Source organism: Sitodiplosis mosellana, unplaced genomic scaffold (genome assembly GCF_009176505.1).
Source record: "Sitodiplosis mosellana isolate CC-2019 unplaced genomic scaffold, AAFC_SMos_1.0 Smas_scaffold_6226, whole genome shotgun sequence".
Taxonomy (NCBI): domain Eukaryota; kingdom Metazoa; phylum Arthropoda; class Insecta; order Diptera; family Cecidomyiidae; genus Sitodiplosis; species Sitodiplosis mosellana.
Window position 1 is genome coordinate 14,890,558 of NW_022601467.1, and position 23,358 is coordinate 14,913,915.

General features: G+C 34.5%; 2 protein-coding genes and 1 long non-coding RNA gene across 3 annotated transcripts in view; 1 reads left to right on the forward strand and 2 right to left on the reverse strand.

The window, feature by feature from the left end:
• The window catches only part of LOC129579478 (uncharacterized), a 76,755-nt gene extending 67,209 nt beyond the window's left edge, over positions 1–9,546 (forward strand). The window contains exons 5-10 of the mRNA XM_055469587.1: positions 576–1,721; positions 2,935–2,942; positions 4,228–8,497; positions 8,670–8,780; positions 9,314–9,375; positions 9,468–9,546. Of these exons, the coding sequence (XP_055325562.1) occupies positions 576–1,721; positions 2,935–2,942; positions 4,228–5,363 (2,290 nt within the window). The 3' untranslated portion in view covers positions 5,364–8,497; positions 8,670–8,780; positions 9,314–9,375; positions 9,468–9,546. The remainder of the gene's footprint in view (positions 1–575; positions 1,722–2,934; positions 2,943–4,227; positions 8,498–8,669; positions 8,781–9,313; positions 9,376–9,467) is intronic.
• Positions 9,547–9,698: 152 nt separating this feature from the next.
• Positions 9,699–10,826, reverse strand: LOC129577810 (cytochrome c oxidase assembly protein COX11, mitochondrial). Its single transcript, XM_055465405.1, has 4 exons — positions 10,455–10,826; positions 10,245–10,400; positions 10,006–10,173; positions 9,699–9,930 (listed from the first exon to the last, which is right to left on the reverse strand). The coding sequence occupies exons 1-4, from the start codon at positions 10,746–10,748 to the stop codon at positions 9,781–9,783; spliced, it is 768 nt and encodes a 255-aa protein (XP_055321380.1). The 5' UTR covers positions 10,749–10,826; the 3' UTR covers positions 9,699–9,780.
• Positions 10,827–12,540: 1,714 nt separating this feature from the next.
• LOC129578666 (uncharacterized) lies at positions 12,541–13,319 on the reverse strand. The gene is made up of 2 exons (XR_008689124.1): positions 13,163–13,319; positions 12,541–12,899 (listed from the first exon to the last, which is right to left on the reverse strand). It is a non-coding gene; the product is annotated as an uncharacterized LOC129578666 (long non-coding RNA).
• Between the last annotated feature and the right edge of the window lie 10,039 nt (positions 13,320–23,358).

A 23,358-nucleotide genomic window follows, 5' to 3' on the forward strand; every position in this document is an offset into this window, starting at 1 on the left:
TATCCAAAAACCTAATGCATTACGAAAGTCAAAGTCAAGACCAAATGTTGTGATTTGCCATCTCATCCTATCTTCTGTTTTACTGTATTTTTTATCATTTAAGTTTTTTTTTCTCCTAATACTAAACTTACTAAATGTACGTAATGAACGGAAAAAAAGACATGCGTTGCAAAGCGAATATCCAAAAAAAATGGCAATGAAAAACATCCAAACCAACGGGAAAGTAAAATTTTCAAGTGACATGAAAAAAAAGAGACAGAAAACTTTTCCGTAAACCCAAAAAAAAAAATAAAATAATAATAACAATACCGCAGATAACCGGATTGCTGTTGAAGTAATTTGCCATATTTTATATCATTTTTTAGTAATGTTCATTTGTAGCTGAATCGAATTCTCCCCACCCGCCCTTGCAAACCAAACCAAACCAAAAACCAAAAAACAAAACCAGTCCATAGTCATAATGAGCTAATTGCTTAAAATTCGATCTCATTTGCTAGTGTTATGTTATGAGATGTTGGTTATTATGTTTAAACAAAAAAAAATCCCTTTTTCTTTTCTTCATCACATCTTTGTAGTCCAATCCTTCTGATGGCAGAATATCGTTCGGCTGAAGAATATCTTGATGGATCTCACGTGCCCGTATGTTTGACACAAGCATCGAATGCATGGAGCATCACATTTTTTGTGATGACCATATCCGCATTTTTCCTACTGCCATTGTTTATTTTAATTGTACTGTATACGATAATCGCGAAAAATCTGATTACCAAAGATGGACGAATGGTAAAAATTCGGCCCAGCAAACCGGAGCTGAGTTTCAAGGCGCGCAAACAAGTCGTTTTAATGCTTGGAGCCGTTGTATTCTCGTTTTTCGTGTGCTTGGCACCATTTCGCGTGTTCACACTATGGATCATTATCGCGCCCGACGAACAGGTCAAGCGAAAAGGATTAGAATTCTTTTACAATTTCCTCTACTTTAGCCGAATCATGTTGTACCTGAATTCCGCCATCAATCCGATTCTCTATAATCTAATGTCGTCGAAATTTCGTAAAGGATTCCGTAAGCTGTGGTGCAGTTGCTGCTATTTGAGCAGAAAATGCAATCGCACCAAACATGAACGCACCACTGCCATCAATGCAATTGCCACAGCAACAACAACCACCACGACCAGTGTCACATCGCACAGTGTACTGTGCAAAAAGCTCAGTCATAGTCGAACATTATCACTGGACGATGTTAAGAACAACACGACTTCCATGGATAGCGAAGCGCACACCTGCAGCGTTAACAACACATCCAACGAAAGTAATGGGAAAACGATGCGAAAAAATCGCAGTCTGATGCATCAGGCATCGTCACAAAGCACAAATACATCATTAGACGATGACCGCAGGGATGATTGCTTGGCATGCCGAAGTAAAATGGGTAAACAACGTATCGCCCGAGTGTCGTTCAGTTTAAGCTCCGATTCGAATGATTCAAGCGAACGGCCACGGTCGAATACCAATGGCGCCATGCGAAAGAAAAAATTGAAATTTCAATATGGATTTGATGAGGATCGTTTTGCGTCTATCAATGCTGTGGTATCTGCGCCGGTGACTGGCGGTAATCTTCATTCAATCGAAATTCGACACGATTCAGCCATCAAAAGTATCGAAATTGAACAGCTGCCAACCGATGAAGATGACCCAGTCGAACAACAAATGATACCATTCCTTTAGCAAAATTCACATTTACCCAACAATAACAACACCACCATAATCATCCGTCAACACTCAGTCAGTTCAGGGCATCACCGTTTTGCATATTATGCACACATTTCAGATATACACATAATCTGGGACCAGAAATATTGTTCACCTTCACTCAGTTTTCTTATTTTAGCACAAAATGAAGAGAAAGGGGAGAAAGGACGAAAAAAAACCAACAGAAAAAAGTACCGTTGACGCTTTTGAGCGAGCTTGAATATATATCCGCATTTTCCAGCGAATGCCTTTTCACATAATGACCAAAATGCATGAGAAAATATACCATTTGTCTTGTTATTTTTTTTTTCTTGTCCTTTGGCATATCAAATCAAATGCACAACATTCTAAATAGCCGAACTATTTTGTTTCTCTTTGTGTGAGAGCCATCAATCGATCTACTTCATAAATTCATAATGATTCATACATACCAAAATCACAGTAGGACCAGATAGAAGAAAATTTAAATTTTTGTCGTAATTTAGTTAGTTAATTTCTACCATTTTAGTTTTACACCATAACATGAACCGTGTTTTAAAGAAGAAAACAAAAGTCTATCTATTTACTTATGTTGATTTTGAGTGCAATTTATCATTTCTAGTTAATACATAGTGGTGAGTGGTGTAATCAAACCCACTTGAATCAGTTTTTTTTTTCTATTTTGTTGAATTATCATGTGTGTAACGCTTTAGTTAAGGCAGATCTCAACGTAGTCTTACTCTATCTCTGGTGTTATAACATTGACTATAGTCTCATTTTAATTTATAGAAATGTCATCCATTTGCATTATTGAATCTCTCCATTTATGTATTTAAAGAAAACAACAAGTTCTTAGTTGAAACCCAAAAAAAAAGAATAATAATGAATCTCTTACTCTTAAATCTAAGACGTAGCCCGTACACAGAAGTCAAATTTGTAGTTGATAAATCAAGGGAATTATCGCAAATCTAAAAACTTATTACTATATATATGTACGTGTTACGTGTCATTTACCGCTCACATCTATATTGTCTATTTATATAAATTCTAAGCCAGAACTAAACAACAACAACAACAAAAAATCAAATAAAAAAAATCGTTTATAAAATAAAACGCAAAATTGGAATTCATGGAAAGAGATACAAAGAAGGACGAGAAAAAGTCAGAGAATGAGTTTGTCTCGTTCTTATTTTGTATCGGTTCCATTAGCGATGAAAGTTCGAATTAATTTGATTCATAGTCTTCAGTTGTCTGCATCTAATTGGTGATTACACGAGGACACCTTGAATTGCTGTAAGTCATGTTTATCTGCAGTAAATTCCTTAGCAAAACGTTCGCTTTTCGTAGTTCTTGTAACTAAAACTGAAGTAAAAGCCTGTTTTAACGGCACTCCTTGGTTAGCTCTATATAGCGTAGCATTGCAAAAACGAAAACATAAAGCAAAAAAAAAACGATGACAACGGTTTAAACGGGTTTGACGGACGATTGATCGACTGTGAAAATCGATTATTTGGAAAATTTGGTCGTCGACAATTGAAGAAACAGTCGAAGGAAAAAAAAAGATTATATTTGAAACAAGAGAAAATGGCTCATTTTTATTCGTTCACATTCATACATTTAAATATTTGTTCTCTTTTTCTTTCTTTCTCTCTCTCTCTATTTTTAGTTTGAGTTTTTATCATTTTCCCATTCTTTCTACTTTCTCTATCGAGTCTGTCTACCGAAGTGAAAAATTCACAAGTTTACACAAACAAATGAAAATGAAAAACACACAAAAAAAAGATTGTAGATATTATATATTTTTGTAAATAACCCGAATGAGTTTTGGTGCATGCATGTACACTTATTTATTGGGCTGATGTAGTAAGTATTTCAAAATTGATCTGTAAATAAAAACATGGACGGAAAATTGGCAACCAACGTATGGGAATCGGTTTCGAAAAAAAATCAATGATAACAATTCTAATTGGCATCGGTGATTTCGTTGTGCATCTTGGATTCGAAACAAACAAGCAAAAAAAAATTATGCACACGAACAACACCCCATCCTTCAACTCCCAACACTTCCACACTCTCTGTCTCTCACTTGCACATAAACAATGCAAACAATTTACAAGCAAAAAAAAACAAATCTAAATCACACACACAAGCCAAAGACAAACAACTCAGGTAATTAGAAAACAATTCCATTTTTTAATGCATTAACACACAAATATTCTGTATATATTACACACAAACCTTTATAGATTAGTTTTTCCATTGATTTATTTTCAATTTGATAACACAGCGATTTTGAATGCTTTATTAGATTATATGATTAGAGTTGATGTTTTGTTCTCGTTTTATTTTCCCATCTTTATTTGGCAGATAATTTTAAAGCGATCAATTAATTTCTTTATATAAAATGATGTAAAAAAAAATGTGAAACAAAACCAAAAACTGAATTATTTTCTTGTACTTCTTGTTTGTTTTTTTCTTTCATGGTCACCGTTTTCTTTCATTAATTTAGCCCCATGCTATGGATTGCGAAATACACGTTCACCGAATATTATGATGGATCCATAGTTAGCGTCTGCCTAACGCTAGTCGATTCATTTTGGCCGGCATTTTATTTCGTCGGTAGCATAGCATTGTTCTTCATATTACCGTTTTTGATATTGCTCGTGCTGTACACGGTGATTGCGCGTCACTTAATGAACAATCCAGGCATCACATCGCATGGCAATCGAAGTAATGTGCTAAAATATCGTAAGCAGGTCATATTCATGTTGGGCGCCGTCGTCATTAGCTTCTTCATCTGTTTACTGCCGTTTCGTGCATTAACACTGTGGATAATCATTGTACCGCCAGAAGCGATGCTAGAATTGGGCGTCGAAGGGTACTATTCATTACTGTACTTTTGTCGCATTCTATTGTACATCAATTCAGCGCTAAATCCAATTCTCTATAATTTGATGTCATCGAAATTTCGGGAAGGATTTCTAAAACTACTTGGATGCAAGTCAGTGGTGCGGCACAAACTGTTTTTGGGCACGCGAAAAGGCACGTTCCATACCACATCGACGAATTTGAGTAGTTCAAATAGCGGTGACAAGCGTAAAAGTGCACGAATCAAAGATGATTCGGATACGATTACGGCTTCGATTGTCATTAAAAATGGGCTGGAGGATATTTTGGTGATTAGCAGTGATAGCGAACGGTCCAGTTCGATAAGTGTGGAAGCGAAACGAAATGGTTTTGCAAAGCGAAAACGTAGCACATTTGAAGACATCGAAGAAATCGAGGAGATTGGCTCGGTCAAGAGGATGGATACGGACGATACGGATGGCGGTGCGACCACTTCAAATAAAAAGAAAAGCAACAAAGAAGTGTATTTTGGCCATCAAAATGGACGTAATGGCTGCAATGCAAATCGACGACGAAGCAGCTCCGGCATCAGTGCACACTGTAAAACACAACTTATATCCGCTATGTCGAACAAACACTCTGAATCCATCGACTCATCAGCCGATGAAATCGAATGCTATCCCGAAAATCACACGCCAATCTATGAATCCCGTTTGAATTACAACTCAAACGACGATCGCGAATCCAAATTATTCATACAACATTCAATTGGCACTGAAAGTTTTGTATAACAACTAGATTTTGTTTTGTTTTTTCGTATTCAAATCACAACAATGGAAACATTTTTTTTAAATGTTTTTTTTTAAAATATTTATTTAATAGAATTATAAATATTAGCATTGTTTTTCCATTGAAAATCTCGAATTTTGCACTGCCTAATTTATTCATCCACTTTCCATGTGTCTAAATCTTCTCTTTTTTACGGCTTCATCAATGTACATTGTCATCACTCAACCAAAATAAAAACACACACGCATCCTGTCTATATGATTGAATCATCTACCTCACACAATAGATTCGAGAGAATTATATACAGTGATCCTTTTACCAAACAGTCTTAGAATGTAAAACACCCAGAAGAAGAAGAAGAAAAAATAATACATATATAATCAAATATTATAAACTATAATCAAAGTGAATAAGATTTTTTCTAGACAACTAAGTACGGTATAAGATGATCATCAATGCAGCGGTGTATTCATATTGAAGATGGAACTAAATCATTATCCAGAACCATATAAAATACGAAATCTGTTGAATGTTGAAACCATTTTGATGGGCTAAGCGAATTAAATTCCAAAAAATGAACTTTTTTCTTCTTCTGTATCTCACAACTCGAAATTTCTCCATTTCCAATTGAAAGCCAAATTGGAATGGTTTTCTTTTTCTACATTTTGTTAAACAGAATCGACAATAAGTTCTTCATTTTCACGGCTCAAACTCAACAATCACACACACACACACACACACACCAGCAGCTGATGCTTTAAACCAGTGCATTGTTTGTAAAAAGCCATATCAGTTAGAGAAAAGAAAAAGAAAATCCATTAATTAAATGAATATTAACCAAAAATAAATACTCATTCATTTTTGTACTTGACATAGAGAACAGCTCTTTGGCTTGTGATTGTATCGAAGTCATTATACTTTGAAAACACAAGCAATGCTCGCCAATAAAAAAATAAATAAAACGAAGAAAAAAGAATAAAAAAAACGTAGAAATTTCATACACATAAAACTTTGTATAAGCCTAGAATAAGATAAAGAATAATCAAGATACCAAATAATGAAAACCCAACTAAAGTTGAACAGAACAAATAAAATCGATGACTGCTTACACTTCCTTTGTACTCGATGATACACAAACAGAGAAATAAACAAACAAAATCACAACAGACATCAAATTAACGCTCCATAAAAACGAAACTCAATTTTCACACTTGAAATTTTATTGTGGAATATTAACCCAATTTGCAGCATTGACAAAGTTATTTTCACAGGAACAAACCGTTTAAAGTGATTTTGTTTTGTTTTTCAGTTCTTTTCACACAGTCATAATGTTTTGATTGCCAATTTATTTTGACCATTTTTTTTTCTCTTTCGTTTATTGAGCAAATTGAAATTGCTATATGTATTTTTCATGTTTATTTTTATGGACTCACTCAGTATTATATCGAACAAATTAAAATGAGATTTTTCTTTACCGAAATTAACTGGTTAATTTTCCATTTAAGCCGAAAATTTATCGAATACGAGGACCTATTCAAGACTTCTTCCTATTTTACCTATTTAAAAAACATGATGATCAAATGAAAACCAAAATTTGAAATATCGTTTGAACTTTAGCTCAGTTTTGATCAATGAAACGAGCCGTTTCAGATCAATAGATGTAGACATATGTAAGCTAGTAACAATAGTTTTGTATACTGGAAATAATCAATAATTTAATAACTGGAAATTGTCCAGATTCTATTCTTGAGCTAATATCGACGGCGCATCACTCGACCCTAAACAGCTTAAAATCCTTTGTGATGCGTCATTATCGCATTAGCTCAACAAATGATCTTTGGAATTTTATAGACCATTTCATTTGAAAACACTTGAGCGGAACATTTCTTGCAGTGACATTTTAACGAATAAAAAGGATATAGATTTAAAATTCCAAAAATTTACAAAAAAAAAATGAAATAAATGAATGAGAAAATACTAGGCATAACATACCCACTCCATATAAAATGAAGTATTAATATACGTGAAAATAAAAACTGTAATTTCTTTAAAAAATGACAATAAAGTGTTAAATAACTCGTTTGGGTTTCTGTCACACTTTTGCATATTTTATAATGAACATTTTCCAAAAAGAATTGAACAACAACCATTCAAACCAATCTACAGTTTCTTAAATACAAGGTACTTTAACAAAAGAACAATATATTTCCAAACCAAATGTCTCAACTTTTGATTCAGTTCAATAAAATTGTTCACTGCCAATTATACCATGAATTCAAATAGATATGAGTAATAAACTATAGCCTGCGCTCATTTTCTGTTGACAAAAAAATTATAATGAAGAAGAACAAAGAAAAATCCTATTAAAATTCACTATGAACAATCAGATTGAAACGATGTCATACTAATTATACGAAACATATATACTCCCAATCTTTTAATATTGATTTTCTCGTTTCGTGGAGCATTTTTTTTAAAATGATACTCCGGGAGCGCAAATGAAATATTGAACCATTTATCACCAAATATAGAATCATTGTGTAGAATTTTTTCTAAAAAAATAAACACACAGAAATAAATCAAATCAAACCCAAAATGGTAGTTGTATTTGTAAAGGGAAAGTTATTTAAATAAAAACTATTTTTAACACAGAATATTCACCCGAAGAGTTCGTTCATTTGCTTTTATCGATGCCATTTGTTACGGTCGTTAAGCATTGCGGGCGAATAGGTAAGGTTATTTCTTTGCAATTGGACAAGACATTTTAATAAATCGCTTGAGGCAATATCGGAGGTTATCGAACTTTACTCGAAACTGAAATACATACCGAGTAGTTCAACCAAACATTCAACAAATGCGGTTATAATTCATTATTCTAATGAGTTATCAAAAAGCCGAACTAATTACATTCAAATTGATAATAGATTATAGAAAATGCATCAATAAACACAAATCGAATGGGCTTCATTATAATGCTAACGATAATTGTAATAAGAAATTGCTTTTCTCCCCCGGATGAGCAACTAACTCCATCTGTTGACAATTTTTGAAATCATACGAACATTTGAGAACGACAAATGTTAGAAACTAACCCTTCAGTCTGTTGATAAGTCTTTCTTCTGAATAGTTATAATTGGTATGACTAAAGGAATAAAATCAAATTTAAAACTTTGAAAATTCGAGAAAATGACATATTTCCAGAATTTCAACGATATTTTGGTTCCAACCAAACTCTTCAATTAAATTTGGATAAATGTTTAACTGCGCACAAAGATAGATAAAAAGTGTATTCATTTTCTTTGTTGTAGCTATTGCTGTTGACAGCTGATTTGACACTGGTTTCGTTTTTATAAGCTGAACGATGACAAAATTCATCATTCTTTGCTACATCGCAGTTCTGTTTACAACGTACACTATGGGTTTGTGGAATTTTTTTTTTATCGTTAACTTATAATTAAACAAATGTTTGGGACAATTTTGTTTTAATTTAGACTTTCAAACAAAATTCATGCATTTTTTTTAAATATTCAATTGAAAAATAGGTTTTGAATTGAATTTAATCTATTGATCCAAATATCAATTGATCATTAGGAAATAACAACGTAGAAATGATATCATATTCTCGGAATTTAGGTTGACTCAAGTGTTTTTTTTTGTCAATAAATTTATATTGATGGTTTCAAACAGAAAAACAGATGTTTATCCATGTTCGATGGATTTAAATAATTTCAAACAGTAATTGGGTGTGATCTCAGTGCATTCAAAGAATGAGTCATACAAACTATGAATCGTAGATACTGAAAACAGAATATTGTGCAAATTATCAATGTGGAACAATTTCAAATTAAAAACAAGATCATTAGAGCTATTACGTTATCAATCATGTTTGTTTATGTTCGCAATATTTGCTTTCGGACTTTCCATTTTTATCGTTTGTCGTTCTATTTTACAGCATCCAAATTGGACAACCTCTCGACTGAGTCGAATGTTGATGAACTTTGGTCTTTGTATAAAGTGAGTAAATTTTGTGTGTGTTTGACTTCGTTTGAAATACTTGATTTAATGTGAACATTTAATTGAAACCTTCGATTCATATTACACTTTAGGTGGAGCACAACAAGAGCTACGAACCAGCTGAGGACGCTGAACGTTTTGAAATATTCAAGAACAATGTGAAAAAATTCATCGCACACAATGAGAAATTTGCCAAAGGTGAAGTGACCTATACGATGGGCATAAATCAGTTTGCCGATAAAAAGCCTGGAGAATACCCAGGAGGTTTTCGTCCCAATCCATCCAAACCACCACAATGAAATGGAAAAACAACAAACCGAATCTCTTTTTGTTTGAAATTTGCTTTTTTAATCATTCCTTGTACTAAAAACTGCACTTTCTTTGTATGAATTACACAACAATAAACTAATGCGTCCGAGCATAGCTGGGTATAGGTATATTGAGACCGTCTTTTGATTCAAAGAATGTGTACGACAACACAATCGTGTCTATTAATTCCATTTTTGGATCTTCGTCAAACTCTGGATCAATGTAAAAGAATACTGGCATATCAACCTGAAATCGGAACCAAAAACCAAACATAAATTCGATGAAGAAAATTCGCTTTGAATGGGTTTAACGTATTCTTACTTCTTCGTGTGGATTCAGTTGTTGTGCTTCAAAACAAAAACATTGAATTTTATTAAAATATTGGCCAGCTTCGAATGGGATCACATTGTACGTGCTAACGCCAATTACAGGAACATCGGTTGGATTACGGGCTGTGTAGAATGCAAGTGCCGTCTCACCCGGAACCACCTATGAACATTAATCGAATTCATCGTTGACTCGGTTTTCTCACACAGGCGAAAAATCACACAATAACAAACCTTGATTTCATATTGTTGTGGTTTGAAATTCCATCGCATTGAAGCCGCTGTGTCGGCATTGAATTGAATTTTGAGCACCCGATTTCCGACTCTCTGCATGTTCTCCACTTTACTGGCGTCATGGCCTTCATTCACCGTTCCACCGTAGCCTGTCGACTAAACCATTGATAAGAATCATGGATTGTAATATTGCTTGAATTCGATATTTACCTGACAAAAAAGACGGTAGAGTGGCACCGCTGCAAAGGTGAGTCCAGCACACAGCACAGCTATAGCCATTGTATAATATCCTATTGATTGGGCCGAAAGATCTTCAGGCTTTTTCGTTTTTGCATTGGGTTTTGGTGCTATCTTCTGCAGTTCATAACTATTTAAATGGAAACTTCGGGCTTCAACTCGCAAATTTGTATATTGAAATATTGATTTGGTCGTCCTTGACGCTAGCACGGGATTTATTCGAAACGTAGAATTTAATATAATGCGCGCAAATTTGGATAACATCATTTTAAAGAATTTCTAAAGCCTATAAACGCATTCTATTTGGGAAATTGTTCAATGTTTTTTTTGAGGTTAGTTTCACCGCCACAGATGACATTTCGCATTTGTCAAATGTTGATTTCACATTTGACAGCGTTCAAATTCAAATATCTGTTGAGAAATAAGTAGACAAACTGTGTTTGGATTGAAGTATTATTTTAAAATAATCATTAAATTGAAAATGATTTTCCGCAGAATAATTTGAACAAGAACTAAGGAAATTGTAAAATACATTTTTTCTCTTCTTTCAAATTATCGCGATTATCCATGAATGCTTTAGGAACAATGTTCAATTTGTGCATAATTTTTCATTGCACGCACGTTAGCTCAGTCGTGGTTACCAGAAACCATTTTTCAAAATTAGAAAGAAAATCTATATCGACACCTGAAAATTAGTAAGTAAACCTGTTCGAATGATAAACCATTTATTAGTAGATAAAGTTTATCTGATAAACCATTCTTCATTCGCAGCAAAATTCGATTTGTGGAAAATACGTTTTTTGACCAAGATTTGAGTTGTTCCATTTTATAGCAGTTTTTCGACAGTCGATTCCTCAAAAAAATTACATAAAAAAGTAAAAACACTACATTAAACTACAAAAAATCTACAATTGAAATCACCCTACCCGAAGTCATTCCGGCAAATCTTCCAAGATTTAAATATTCATCTAAATGCATATATTCGCTTACAATGTCACAATCGATTTTCGAATACTACAGGCCAAGCCATCAAAGAAGAAGACATTTGTCAACACCAGATGATCACATGATTGATTTGAATCACTCTTTTGCTGGTTTTGGAAACTTGAAACATGTTCGTAATGAACGGTTCATAACTGCGTATGAGAAAATATTCATACATTGAACAAGAAAAATCTCAATGAACAGACAAATAGACCTCACAACATCGAGTCTTTTTAGTCATTTAAAAGCATTGACAACTGATGAGATATTTCAATCCAAGTTTGAGTTAAAATGCATATTTTCACCACAGTGGACATTTCCAATTGCTTTCTTTTTCTTTATTCATCTTTGCGTTTTCTTGATTTTTCAAATCAAATCAAGCTACCATATTTGACACAATTTTTTAGTATTCAACCGAACAAAAACAGTTATTGTTGTGGCTTGAAGATGTAAAGGGCATTTACGAAAACGTTCGCAATAAATTTCCACTTTTTATGTCAGAATAAAAAGTTTCATTATTGTTATTAATTTATTTAATACTGGCATTAGTACGTTAAACCAATTTTATCAATTTCCAATACGAGCTGCTTTTTTTTCATTCTGAATGGCTTCAACGATTAATATATATATATATGAATTTATGTAAGGCGACTCCATCTTGCTATTCAACTTTTAATTTTTATTTTTGTCACAATGTTTTGTTTACAATCTAGTTACATTTTGTCACATGTTTTTCAAAAGCTTTTTTCCTTAGGATCGCTTGCTGAGTTTCTCATACCTCCTTTGGTCTCTCTTTCTATCAATAAGGGAATGTAGTCTCAAACGGGCCACACTTTGATTTACCGCTATAACATCTTTTAAAGTGGATAATGTGTATAACATATATATACCGTTGGAAAGGAGACCTCAAAAGAAAACTTTTTGCTTAAGAGAGTCCTATGATTTCAGTGCAGAAAATAAAATTATAGCAAATTTTCCGAACACCTTGAAAATGGCAAAAAAAAAATTGCCGGGTCAAACGGGCCACCCCACAAAATCTGAAAAATAGAAGAAATAATGAAATAACAACACCATATTTCGACGGATTATTGAATTTTTATTCAATTATGTGCTTTTGACATGGAAATTGAAGATGATTATTCATCGGAATCATCGAATTCATCGGTAACATATGCATGCAGATGATGCAAAAATCTTCATCTTCATCCGAAGATGATTGCTTCTTTGGTCGCTTGGCTGGTTTCTTTGATGGCTTCGCTTTCGATGCGCTGGCTTTCGATGTTGCCGCCTTTTCCGCTTTTTTTGCCGCATTGTCTGCTTTCTTCTGCCTGTTTGCCCAATTTCACTGCTTTCAATGCGTTGACTATGGCGTCGTTATCGCGATTCGGTAGCACACGATCACTTTTACGTTTTCCACACGACGACATTTTCCACCTGAATTTATGAAAATAAGCTATAAATTCACTTTAAAATGCCATGTTATTGCATTGAACACGATATTTCATCATAGAAATTATGTATCAGTGTAATCAAGAAAAATGTTGGGTGGCCCGTTTGAGACGACAAAAGTGGCCCGTTTGAACCAAAACATGTCATTTTTGCATGACGCAACAAAAACTTTCTATGATGAAATAACATCAAAATCGACTTTATGCGCTAAAAATATGCACTTTTCACAACACGTATGATATATTTACCTTGAAAAATTACCGAAAAGAAATCACACAATGGTTGTCGGCGAAATGCACTAAAAACTGTTTTAAAAAAAATCTCGACACGAATTTTTTTTATCATACACAGAGTACGTCTTTACTCTTCGAAACCACACTGAAACTTAGCTATCGATGATTCATTCACTTGACACTGATCAGTCTGACGTTAATATGTCAACTGTCAAAATTTTCGGTGGTGGCCCGTTTGACCCGCCGGCCCGTTTGAGACTACATTCCCTTATCATCTAACCATTTTCAACGTAATCGCAAGCGACGGTTTGAATGGTGCTTTTTGATGTTTGGTTTCTTGCGATATTTTATATTCAAATCATTTATTTTCGATTTGCTTATCAAGCATAGTATACTTTATGCTGATGAGTTTTTGCGCATTCGAAACTACTGCATTTTCCTCCCATTCATTGTATTATGTTCCCAATCCGAAGAGTTGATTTCGTCCTCTTGAACTTACTCGATATATTCTTTGGCATTTTCGGTATCTTATTAGTGGTCTTTTTACTTATTAGTCTAATAAGATGAACCTATATTATTACTCATTACTTTTTTGCACTAGTAATATATCTAGTGAGTATAGTTATTAGAATGTTATTGGTCGAACGAGTAATAAGATGCATGGTATCTTATTAGTATAGTTATTAGATGAAATATATTTGAGTAATGAGATGGTGATGTTATTAGTCTGGAACCAAATGTTTCCCATTGATGACAAAATGATAAGGAGTGCGAATTTCGATGTGGCGATAACATCAATGGATTGAGAACACAAAATACTGTATGAGAATCGAAAAAAAAGTAAACTTTTTTTTTCGATTTTCGGCTGTATTACGACCGTCTACATGGGAAGTTTGTATGAAATTCTCGGAGCGCCACTGCTTTTGCATTGGCTTCTATGGCCAAATGTACACATTGAAATATCTCGAAAACGGCTGGGTAAATCGGCAAAACGGACCGTGATGTCACTCCCAAAGGGAGTGTAAACACCCAGCTGGTTTGATGGCCTAGAATATAAATCCGGTGGAATTTCAGCTGATCCATGGATTCTCAGGATTTGACCTGATTCCAGCACTTCAGTTTCTTTGCGTTGTGGTAACATAGGTAAAATGACTTCTGGAATCAGGTCAAATCCTGAGAATCCGTGGATCAGCTGATATTCCACCGGATTTGTATTTTAGGCCATCAAACCAGCTGGGTGTTTACACTCCCTTTGGGAGTGACATCACGGTCCGTTTTGCCGCTCCGAGAATTTCATACAAACTTCCCATGTAGACGGTCGTAATACAGCCGAAAATCGAAAAAAAAAGTTTACTTTTTTTCGATTCTCATACAGTATTTTGTGTGCTCAATCCATTGATGTTATCGCCACATCGAAATTCGCACTCCTTATCAGTTTGTTATCAATGGGAAACATTTGGTTCCAGACTAATAACATCACCATCTCATTACCCAAATATATTTCATCTAATAACTATACTAATAAGATACCATGCATCTTATTACTCGTTCGACCAATAACATTCTAATAACTATACTCACTAGATATATTACTAGAGTAATAAGATTGCATCTTATTACTACTTATTAGAAGTTTCTAGTCATAAGAAGTAAGTATCTTATTAATCACTATTTATTAGTCCAAACTATAACTCGATATATTCATCTCCATTTCTTCAATGTGCTCAATTTTATTTTACTAATTTTTTTAAACTTCCCGTCACGATAAAGGCAAATATTAGAATGAGTTGTTTCACTTTGATTAGATTTAAAGGTTCGATATCGATCATAGAAGCTAGCAAATTGTACTGATGAATATTTGCTGCTCTGCATCGTCGCTTGGCAGGGAAAACGAAAGTTAAAATGTGAATCACAACACGAATATTATTGTAGTAAGTTAGCATAGATAACTGGGTGCGCTCGTGCAAAGAATTCTCACAAGAAGAAGAGAGGAGAAAGAATCACCTCTGGTGATATTACATCACTTACCACAATTCGCATGGCTTTCATTCGTTTCATCAAAACCATTTAGCCATTCAACGATGCCATTCAGTGTGACGTCACATGAAGCAATGTGGTAAAGGTGATGAAAAAAGGGATGAATACTGTAGTGTATTTATGGTGCGAAAAGATGATTGTAATAACAATGATGAGTTTCTTGAAGCGTTCATCGAGGGGTCAGCGACAATTGATTAACGTCAATGAATAGCAAACAAACTCAATAGTTTGCGGTATGAAATATTGCATCGATGTTTGTTGCAGATTTTTTGCCAAGAAAGGAGACATTTCTTGAGCATATGGGCATGAATTCTGACTGGAAGGCGATTATATGGAGGGTATGATGATATGCGAATAGTTTAAGAGAAAAAATTTAAAACAGAATTTGATAAATCTACGGAAAACAAACCGAATGTGGTCGATGATGTCAACGAATGCACCTAATTGAGACGTATTCCATATAACTTTTCCTGATATGTATGAATTTGAAATTGATGATTTTCATGAATAGCATTGTATGCTTGCATCATATATTCGTTATGGTTTCGTTGAAAATATCCAAACAATCGTTTAAAGTCGTACGTTTAAAAATTAGTTTATTGCCTATTGCGAACAGATTCGATACCCGAACATTGGTTCCGGTTGTCAATTCGGCCACATTTTTTTGTTGTTTTGTGTTCGATCTCAATATCAAACTGGCATCGTTTAAGTAGCTTTAAACCATTTTCAAATTGTTACAACTTTATACGCATAATTTCGAAACAAAACGAGACGACGCTTTAACGACATTGTTCGGTATTGGTCGCCATTTCAAACCGATGCAGAGCAATTCAATTTTCACGCATATCTGTTACGCCTCTATTGATCCTCTTCGATGGCATACCTTTTCATATCACAATTCATAAACAGTTTTTTTTTTCTTCATTTCTTCGATGCAGCACAGTCGGGACAGTTTGTCTGCCAGAACTTCCTTTCTGCTACCAAACGATCAATTTATTTTTTTGTCTCTATTTCTTTAACAACAATTTTTTTTATGACGGATTCTTTGAAATACCGAAAAATTCGGTCAATTTTTATGTTACCAACGAAATCTATTGACATAATATCGGGTTGATTTGTTGGCGCAAGATACAAATGAAACGATCATCGGTTTTATGTGTCTCATCTTATTTGTGTCATTGTCATGCAGAACATAAAAAAGGCAACAAGTTTTTTTTTCTCTCTTTTGTTCCTCTACGTGCAAAATAATGATCGAGTCATATACTGATCTTGTTTTGGGAACGACAAACTATATCTTTTTGCCAAAAAAAACAGTAAAAAGTGACAAACGATGATTTCTCTGTGTCTTTGGATCGATAGATAGATAAATCAGAAGGATCGTCTCAATATAAAATATAGTAGCCGCTTCTTAAAGAATCCAGGAAAAAACAATAGTTATGTGTTGGAATAAGGCACAAGAAGAGTGGATGAACGAGAAAAAAGAACGCATGAACGATTTAGCCTTTAATGCACTATGCAACGACGGATAACAGAGCGTGTCGGCACTTTTTTTTCATCATCATTGTGTTCCCTTCATTCGTTTCAAGATTCTTCAACAGTAGATAGGTGATAATGTTCATTTTCTTCATTAAAACACCTCTCCTTCATTTTTATTCTCTTTTTTTCGGCAATTTCAATCGGTTGCAATCTTTTCAATTGACTTTTTTTCTCGTGCGTTTTCTCTCTCTCTCTCTCTCTCTCTTCTGTCTCTTGCTTGCCTCACTTTGTTTTGTGTTGTTTCTGTTCGCAACATCCTTTATGCAGCCGCATTGCGAACACAACAATCGTAAAAACAAGACGACTATGACGAGGGAGAATTTCTCATCGATTTATGCGAAATATTGATAGTGTTAAAAAAAAACTACACGTAAAAATAACATGTCATAGTGTCATAAGTATAGCATCGCATTTTGCCAATAGAGATGTCAACTAATTTATTGTTATAGCAGCGGGCATTGTTTAAATTCAATTTCTATTGAAATGATTGTTTATAGCTGAATTGCAACATGTAGCTGCCAACAATGCCAACAATAGCCACATAGTTGGTTGATGATGTGCCTTTGCCTGTATATTTCTATTGATGTGGCTTTTTTTCGGGTTGTCGATGCTCTTTGTCGGGTTTTTCGCTCGCAATCGCATCGCTTTCTTCCTTGCCGATTTTGGCTTCTGTTACGCATTTCGCAACGATGAAACATTTTTGGTGAAAAAGGACACATAGCAATTCTCCAAAGGATATAAATGGCAAACCGAAATGATAAAAGAATCAAATATAGCACAATGAAGCACGCGGGGATGGAAAATAAAATATGAAAACTGATAAATTTATCAAAAATACACATGAAACTACCGAGAAACCTAAGTATATTTAAACCATTTGATATAAGCGACAAATACACTAGATATTTGAAGGCATGCACTGTTTCTAGTTTTTTTTTCTTCCGTAATTTTTCACCGCTTTTTTTCTCTTTAATCAATTGAACGATATTGAATCGAATCAAATTACCTAGAATTTTGATAGAAGAATCGAACGCTCTTCAAGCTCTCTTTTTCTATAAAGCATACAATGAACCTCAAAATCGCCCATTCCACCTAACAACTATATTAGCGATCATTAAGTTGATTGTGATGATTTGATTTAAAACATTGATACCTAATGGATATTACCTATTTTGATGATTGAATGAAGTTCCATTTTTATATTTATGTTCACTTTTCAAATTGCGCTTATGCGCTTTGTGATTAAGCATATTTCTACGCGAGAAACATCCCTTCAGCAACCAGTTGCTGTGTTTTTAAGCAAAATATATTTCCCATTTGACAATGTCGGATATACTGACTAGTTTATTCACTTCAATTTGAAGTCTTCCAATTGAAGCAAGCAAAGGAATCATTTGTTGATTAAATTCATTTCCAAACAATGTATCGAATGGAATAAAACAAGAATATTCACGAAAGGACCGAGAAAAGGATTTTTACAAATCAAAGGATTTGAAGGAAATCAAATAAAAAGGAAATCGGATGATCGATTGAGCGATCGAATTGTTTTTTTATACCTCAATGTTGCATCTATTCCGATATAATTTCTTCAATAGGTCAAATTTCATGGTTGATAATTTTCAACGACAATTGTCGTTGTGTTTTGATTTGTCGGGATGTTTTACATGTAGATGTCGATCGGTTTCGGTTTGTTTAGATGTTGAGAAAAAAAAACACTCAAAACTTTACATCTGTACAATTGACAACAAAAACAACAAACCACTTGGAAATGCTAAGTTCCCGTAGTGCATTAGTGTATGTTCTTTTTTTTGCGCACACATACACACACACACACACATACACTGACCAACGCTCGTTTTGTGAATGAAAATGACTAGTCCAAAAAGAAAATGTTGTTGCTTTTTTTCTCTCTCACAAACTTTTCGTACGCACTTTTGTGCACAAGTAACAATACAATTATCGGGTACTTTTGTGCTACTATTCAGCATTTAAGTCCTTTATGTGCCGTACCGAACGGTGTGTGTATGTGACACACAAAGTAAATCCACAAAGATAGTTGTAATGTAAGCAGATTAGAAATAATGAACATTTTGTTGTTTGTTTTTTCAAAAATATAATGCGAATATTTGGCATGAAAGGCACACAATCAAAATACCAAAAATCGATTATTGAGATGATTGCCTGGATCGCTTCCGAATGCATTTCGCATGTGCAGAGTGACTCTTGAAATAATTTTTTTTCCATTCTTGGCATTTCAATGACCATAGAAATAAGTGTGAAAATTGCTTTTATTTGCCGGTTTTTTTGGTTTACCGAACAGATCACAGGACATGAGGTTGAGGAATTTGCATTCTTTGCGGTTTTTTGAAGATTTTCTCTCTACTCTGAGAACTTCTCAGTGAGAAGATATGTCTCTTGATGTCATTTTTCGTGAGTAAGCTGGAGGAAATTCGGTAGCTGTTTCAAATTGAAAGTGTACGAAACAAATTTGGTTTACATTTTAAATGGATTCAATAGCATGAATCCGGACGGAAAGCAAGTATTGTCATATTTTTTCTGGTGTTTGGTAATTGAATTACAAGCGATGCAACACTAATCCGATATAAGTCCAATCCATTGATTTTGGTTCAGCTTAAGTAGTTGTACTACGTGTGTAATTCCAATTGCAAAGTCAATAGTTTTTTTTTCACTCTCGTCTCTTCGAAATTCGTTCATTTCGTACGAGTTTAGCAATATCGGTTCAGACTGAATGGCACCGATTTTATTCATAAAACCATTTCCAGCACCAAAGTCCAAAATGAGTTTCGGATTCATTCATGGTTTGTGCATAGAGAGAGAGAGAGAGAGAGAGAGAGAGAGAGAGAGAGAGAGAGAGAGAAACGCATAGTGGTTTGGTTTTAAGTTGTTAGTGTTTGTCTTTTCAGTGAGATTAAATGATTTGAAACAAGATCAATACACCTTCGACATGTGCTCAATCCGAAAGTCAACAAATATAAGTGACAAATTCTATTGATCGTTTGTCGCAAATCCATATTTCAATATCCAATTGAAAATTACAACTTTTTACAACTCGAAAATACTATACATTGAAAAAGGCAGCAAGAGAGTTACCATTTACCAAGTCAAAGTGAATCATTTCAATAATAATCTGATTTGTGACACGCTTTCTTTTTGCACTTAAGCCATTTAGAAGAGAAAAAACACATTGCGAGAGAATAATCAAAGGATTTTACTCACTCGATCACTGCTACTTGTTCATACTTCGGGATGTGTGTTTTTTTTGTCTATCTTCTAAATCGATCGATGTAATTGGCAAATCAATCATAATTTTGTCAAACTGCGACAAATGCGCATGTACACCAAACGAGTCGAGTGTGCAGTTTTCCAATGTTGATAATGGGCAATTTGTTTTGGCGCTTTTCTTTCATTGAATTGATTCTCGAAAAAGAAACAACATCACCACCGACAGCAAAAACAAGCACAAAAAACAATAAAATCATTGTGATCGCAGCAAAGGTGTGAAAAATTATATGCGTTGTCCACGAGAGCAAGCCATTGTGTTGCTATGCATATGGTTGCTTTTTTATTGTGAAAGTGAGCCGAAGCGAGACGTCATTTATTTTCGAAAACAGATACAATTGATTGAAAAATCCTTATGTTGTTCGCTTCTTGGTGTTTTTTTCCTCTCCGTTCCTCGTTCCTTTGAATATAAGACACTGTTGTTGAATACATTGGCTTTTCAATGCGCATTTCAATGGCTGATATCAAACCACAAAAGCCACTCTAAAAACTCACCTCCTTATACATACCTTCCACATAAAAGGCCGGTGGTGTTGAAATGACGATCTCTCTCTCTCCCTGTGTCTCTTCTCGCAAAACCAGATAACAAAAGCGCTACTTGAACAAAAGAGACACGGACGCCAAAAATATTTTTATATTTTATTAAATAAATCGTGCATTTTTCAGGAAAAATGCTGAATTGACACAAGACAGAGGAAAGTGCGCCGCAGATGTTTTTTTTTCTGTCCTCTCGGCCGCATCCATTCCAAACAACCGAAATCGATATAAATACATTTGGTATACAAAAACAGTAAACTGGGCGATGAAATAAAAGCGGATTCGATTAGCCTACAATCGCGTTGACTTTATGCCTCTTTTTTTTCCTGTATTATGTCGAAGAGAGGGTCTACAACGACATATACACATACGCTTAGCCCAAATCCGACATTGCATTTTCAATATATTGCATTTTCGATCGAAAAATAAAAACATTTTCGTCGAATATTTTTTCCTTTCGATTTCAATAAAATTGTTGATTCACCACAAGTGTGTGTAATTGTGGCCTGATAAATATCTACGTAGCTCAAACAAAGCACGGATCTCGACGAAAGACGAAACATTGGCTCATGAGTGAATGGGGTGCATTCGGTCGGGTGTATGTGTGTGTGTGTCGTGCTGAATAAAATTCAAAACGAAAATATTGTACCAGGAGGCGGAGTTTTAAATGAATAAAATGTGTGCGAATAGTGAGAGTGCAATATCAATGACGGGCACTTTTGAAATTATACGCCAATACGACGCCCCTTCGATAGAGGTTAAGGGTACGCATTTCGATTAAATTGCTGACTTTAGTTTTTTTTTTTTAATTTGTACATTCATTTAAAACCCGTCGACACAAAAAAAAACAAATCGTCAATTGAATCCATTTCGTTATTTTGTACTGAGACAATTTTAAAATTCCAATCGCAATACATCGAAGCGAATTTAATCGATCATGAAAGTGTCACATTACACACAATTGCGCCTTTATAACACAACAAAAAGTTATCATAACAAAAATCTCCGTCCATTTTTTTCCCAATGATAAAGAAAAGGCCACCTAAACGAATTCGACCGAAAACAAAGAATGATGAGCAGAAGATCGATTTTTAATGAACACATGTTTTTGAGAGAAAAATTGAATAATCTCAAAATTATAGCGCAATTTAAGCGTGTTCAATTTTTGAATTACATTAAAAAAAACAGAAAAAATAAACGTGATTTTGGGGAAAATGCTTTGAATTGTCAATCAATTCAATGCAGCAGCGCGATTTCAAAACTACAATTTTATTACAGAGGTATGAGCAAAGGCTCAACCTAAATCAAAATCAAATACGACATTTTCGAGCTAAATTAAAGCCACAAACGATGTGTTTTTTCTCTATAAAATTTGGAAAAAAATACGCTGTAAAAATGCAACAGTTGACAATGTCACGAGCTTCACATCGATACAAAGACAAAAAAAACCTGAACGACGAAGATCGATCATCGGACTTCAATGCATTCCAATTATTCAGGTCTATTGTTACACGTATTTGGTATAACTGACATGACGCAATTCAATCATTATTGAGTGATTTATTCAAAATAAGTTTGAATTCCGAGTTTTTTCGGCCAAAAAAAAAAATAAATAAATAAATTTATAAAGTTGGGCTCATCTATTTTGAGGCGAAGGCACACTTAGATTGATCTGCTGTTGGAATAATACAATTTCACGACACACGTTGCTATCAAAATGCGTCCGAATGATGGATCGCAATCAATGTAATCATATTTTTCGAGTGTCTTCGAAATCGATTTCGTTATTTGAAGAGCGTTGTGTTGCGGTGAAAGAATCCAAACGAACATTCACAGTTAAATTGATTTTTATTCGTTTGTCTGTGGCAATAATTTGCAGCAACTGTGAGTGAAATTTTCGAATTAAACAAAGCCACAAAATTGGTATGTTGAAGCCGTGTTTTCATTTGGGAATATCACACACACGCACACAAAATGTGTGCTTTGGCAATTTAACGGAATATGCAATCGTTCATGTGGAATGGAATCGATTTGATTGTCTTGATTTCTTAATGCAGTTGACTGCGTGATCCATGTACAAACCTTCATGAATCTTGATTATAATGAATGCCAAAAAGTGCAACAAAAGTGCGAGCATGGCCCAAAACAAAGCCAACCAAATCGCGATAATCCACAATGACGCTCGGGCCGATGATGAAGCCAAACAACAATAACAACAGCAACAATGAGACGAGGAAAAAAAACAGCATCGTAATAAAATGATTGGAAGAAATTATGCCTTCTGGTTACAAATCGTAGTAACGCTATATTATTAAACAGTATCAATGTTGTGCAGTTTTGGTTACGCAGCCATTTTTTGCCATTTGACGCACATTCACAGCTCTGGTTGACGGGTAATTTGTGTGATTCGAACATTTATTATGCGTTGACAACGATAATAATTCTCACACCATCGAAAAGTGCATTGCGGTGTGTGTGTGTGTGTGTGTTGGGAAGAGTGAGTGTGAGCAAGAGCCATTTCGAGAGATAGAGAGCCGCCAAGCCGAGTCAAACCAATGGCAAAATTCAGTCATGTGGAACTAAAATTCTGGTTTTCTCTATTGAGCAATAGATGCAACAGTTTCCCCGAAACCTCGACTCGACTCGACTCGACTCTCTCTGTTCGACATTTCAGTGGAACAGAAATGTGTGTCGCCGTCATGTTATATTCAAATTGCAAGCTGTAGCTCAGATAAACACTCAATGCCATTGCAAACAACACACCAACTAAGGGTTTGACGATTTATGTTGAAAACACTTTT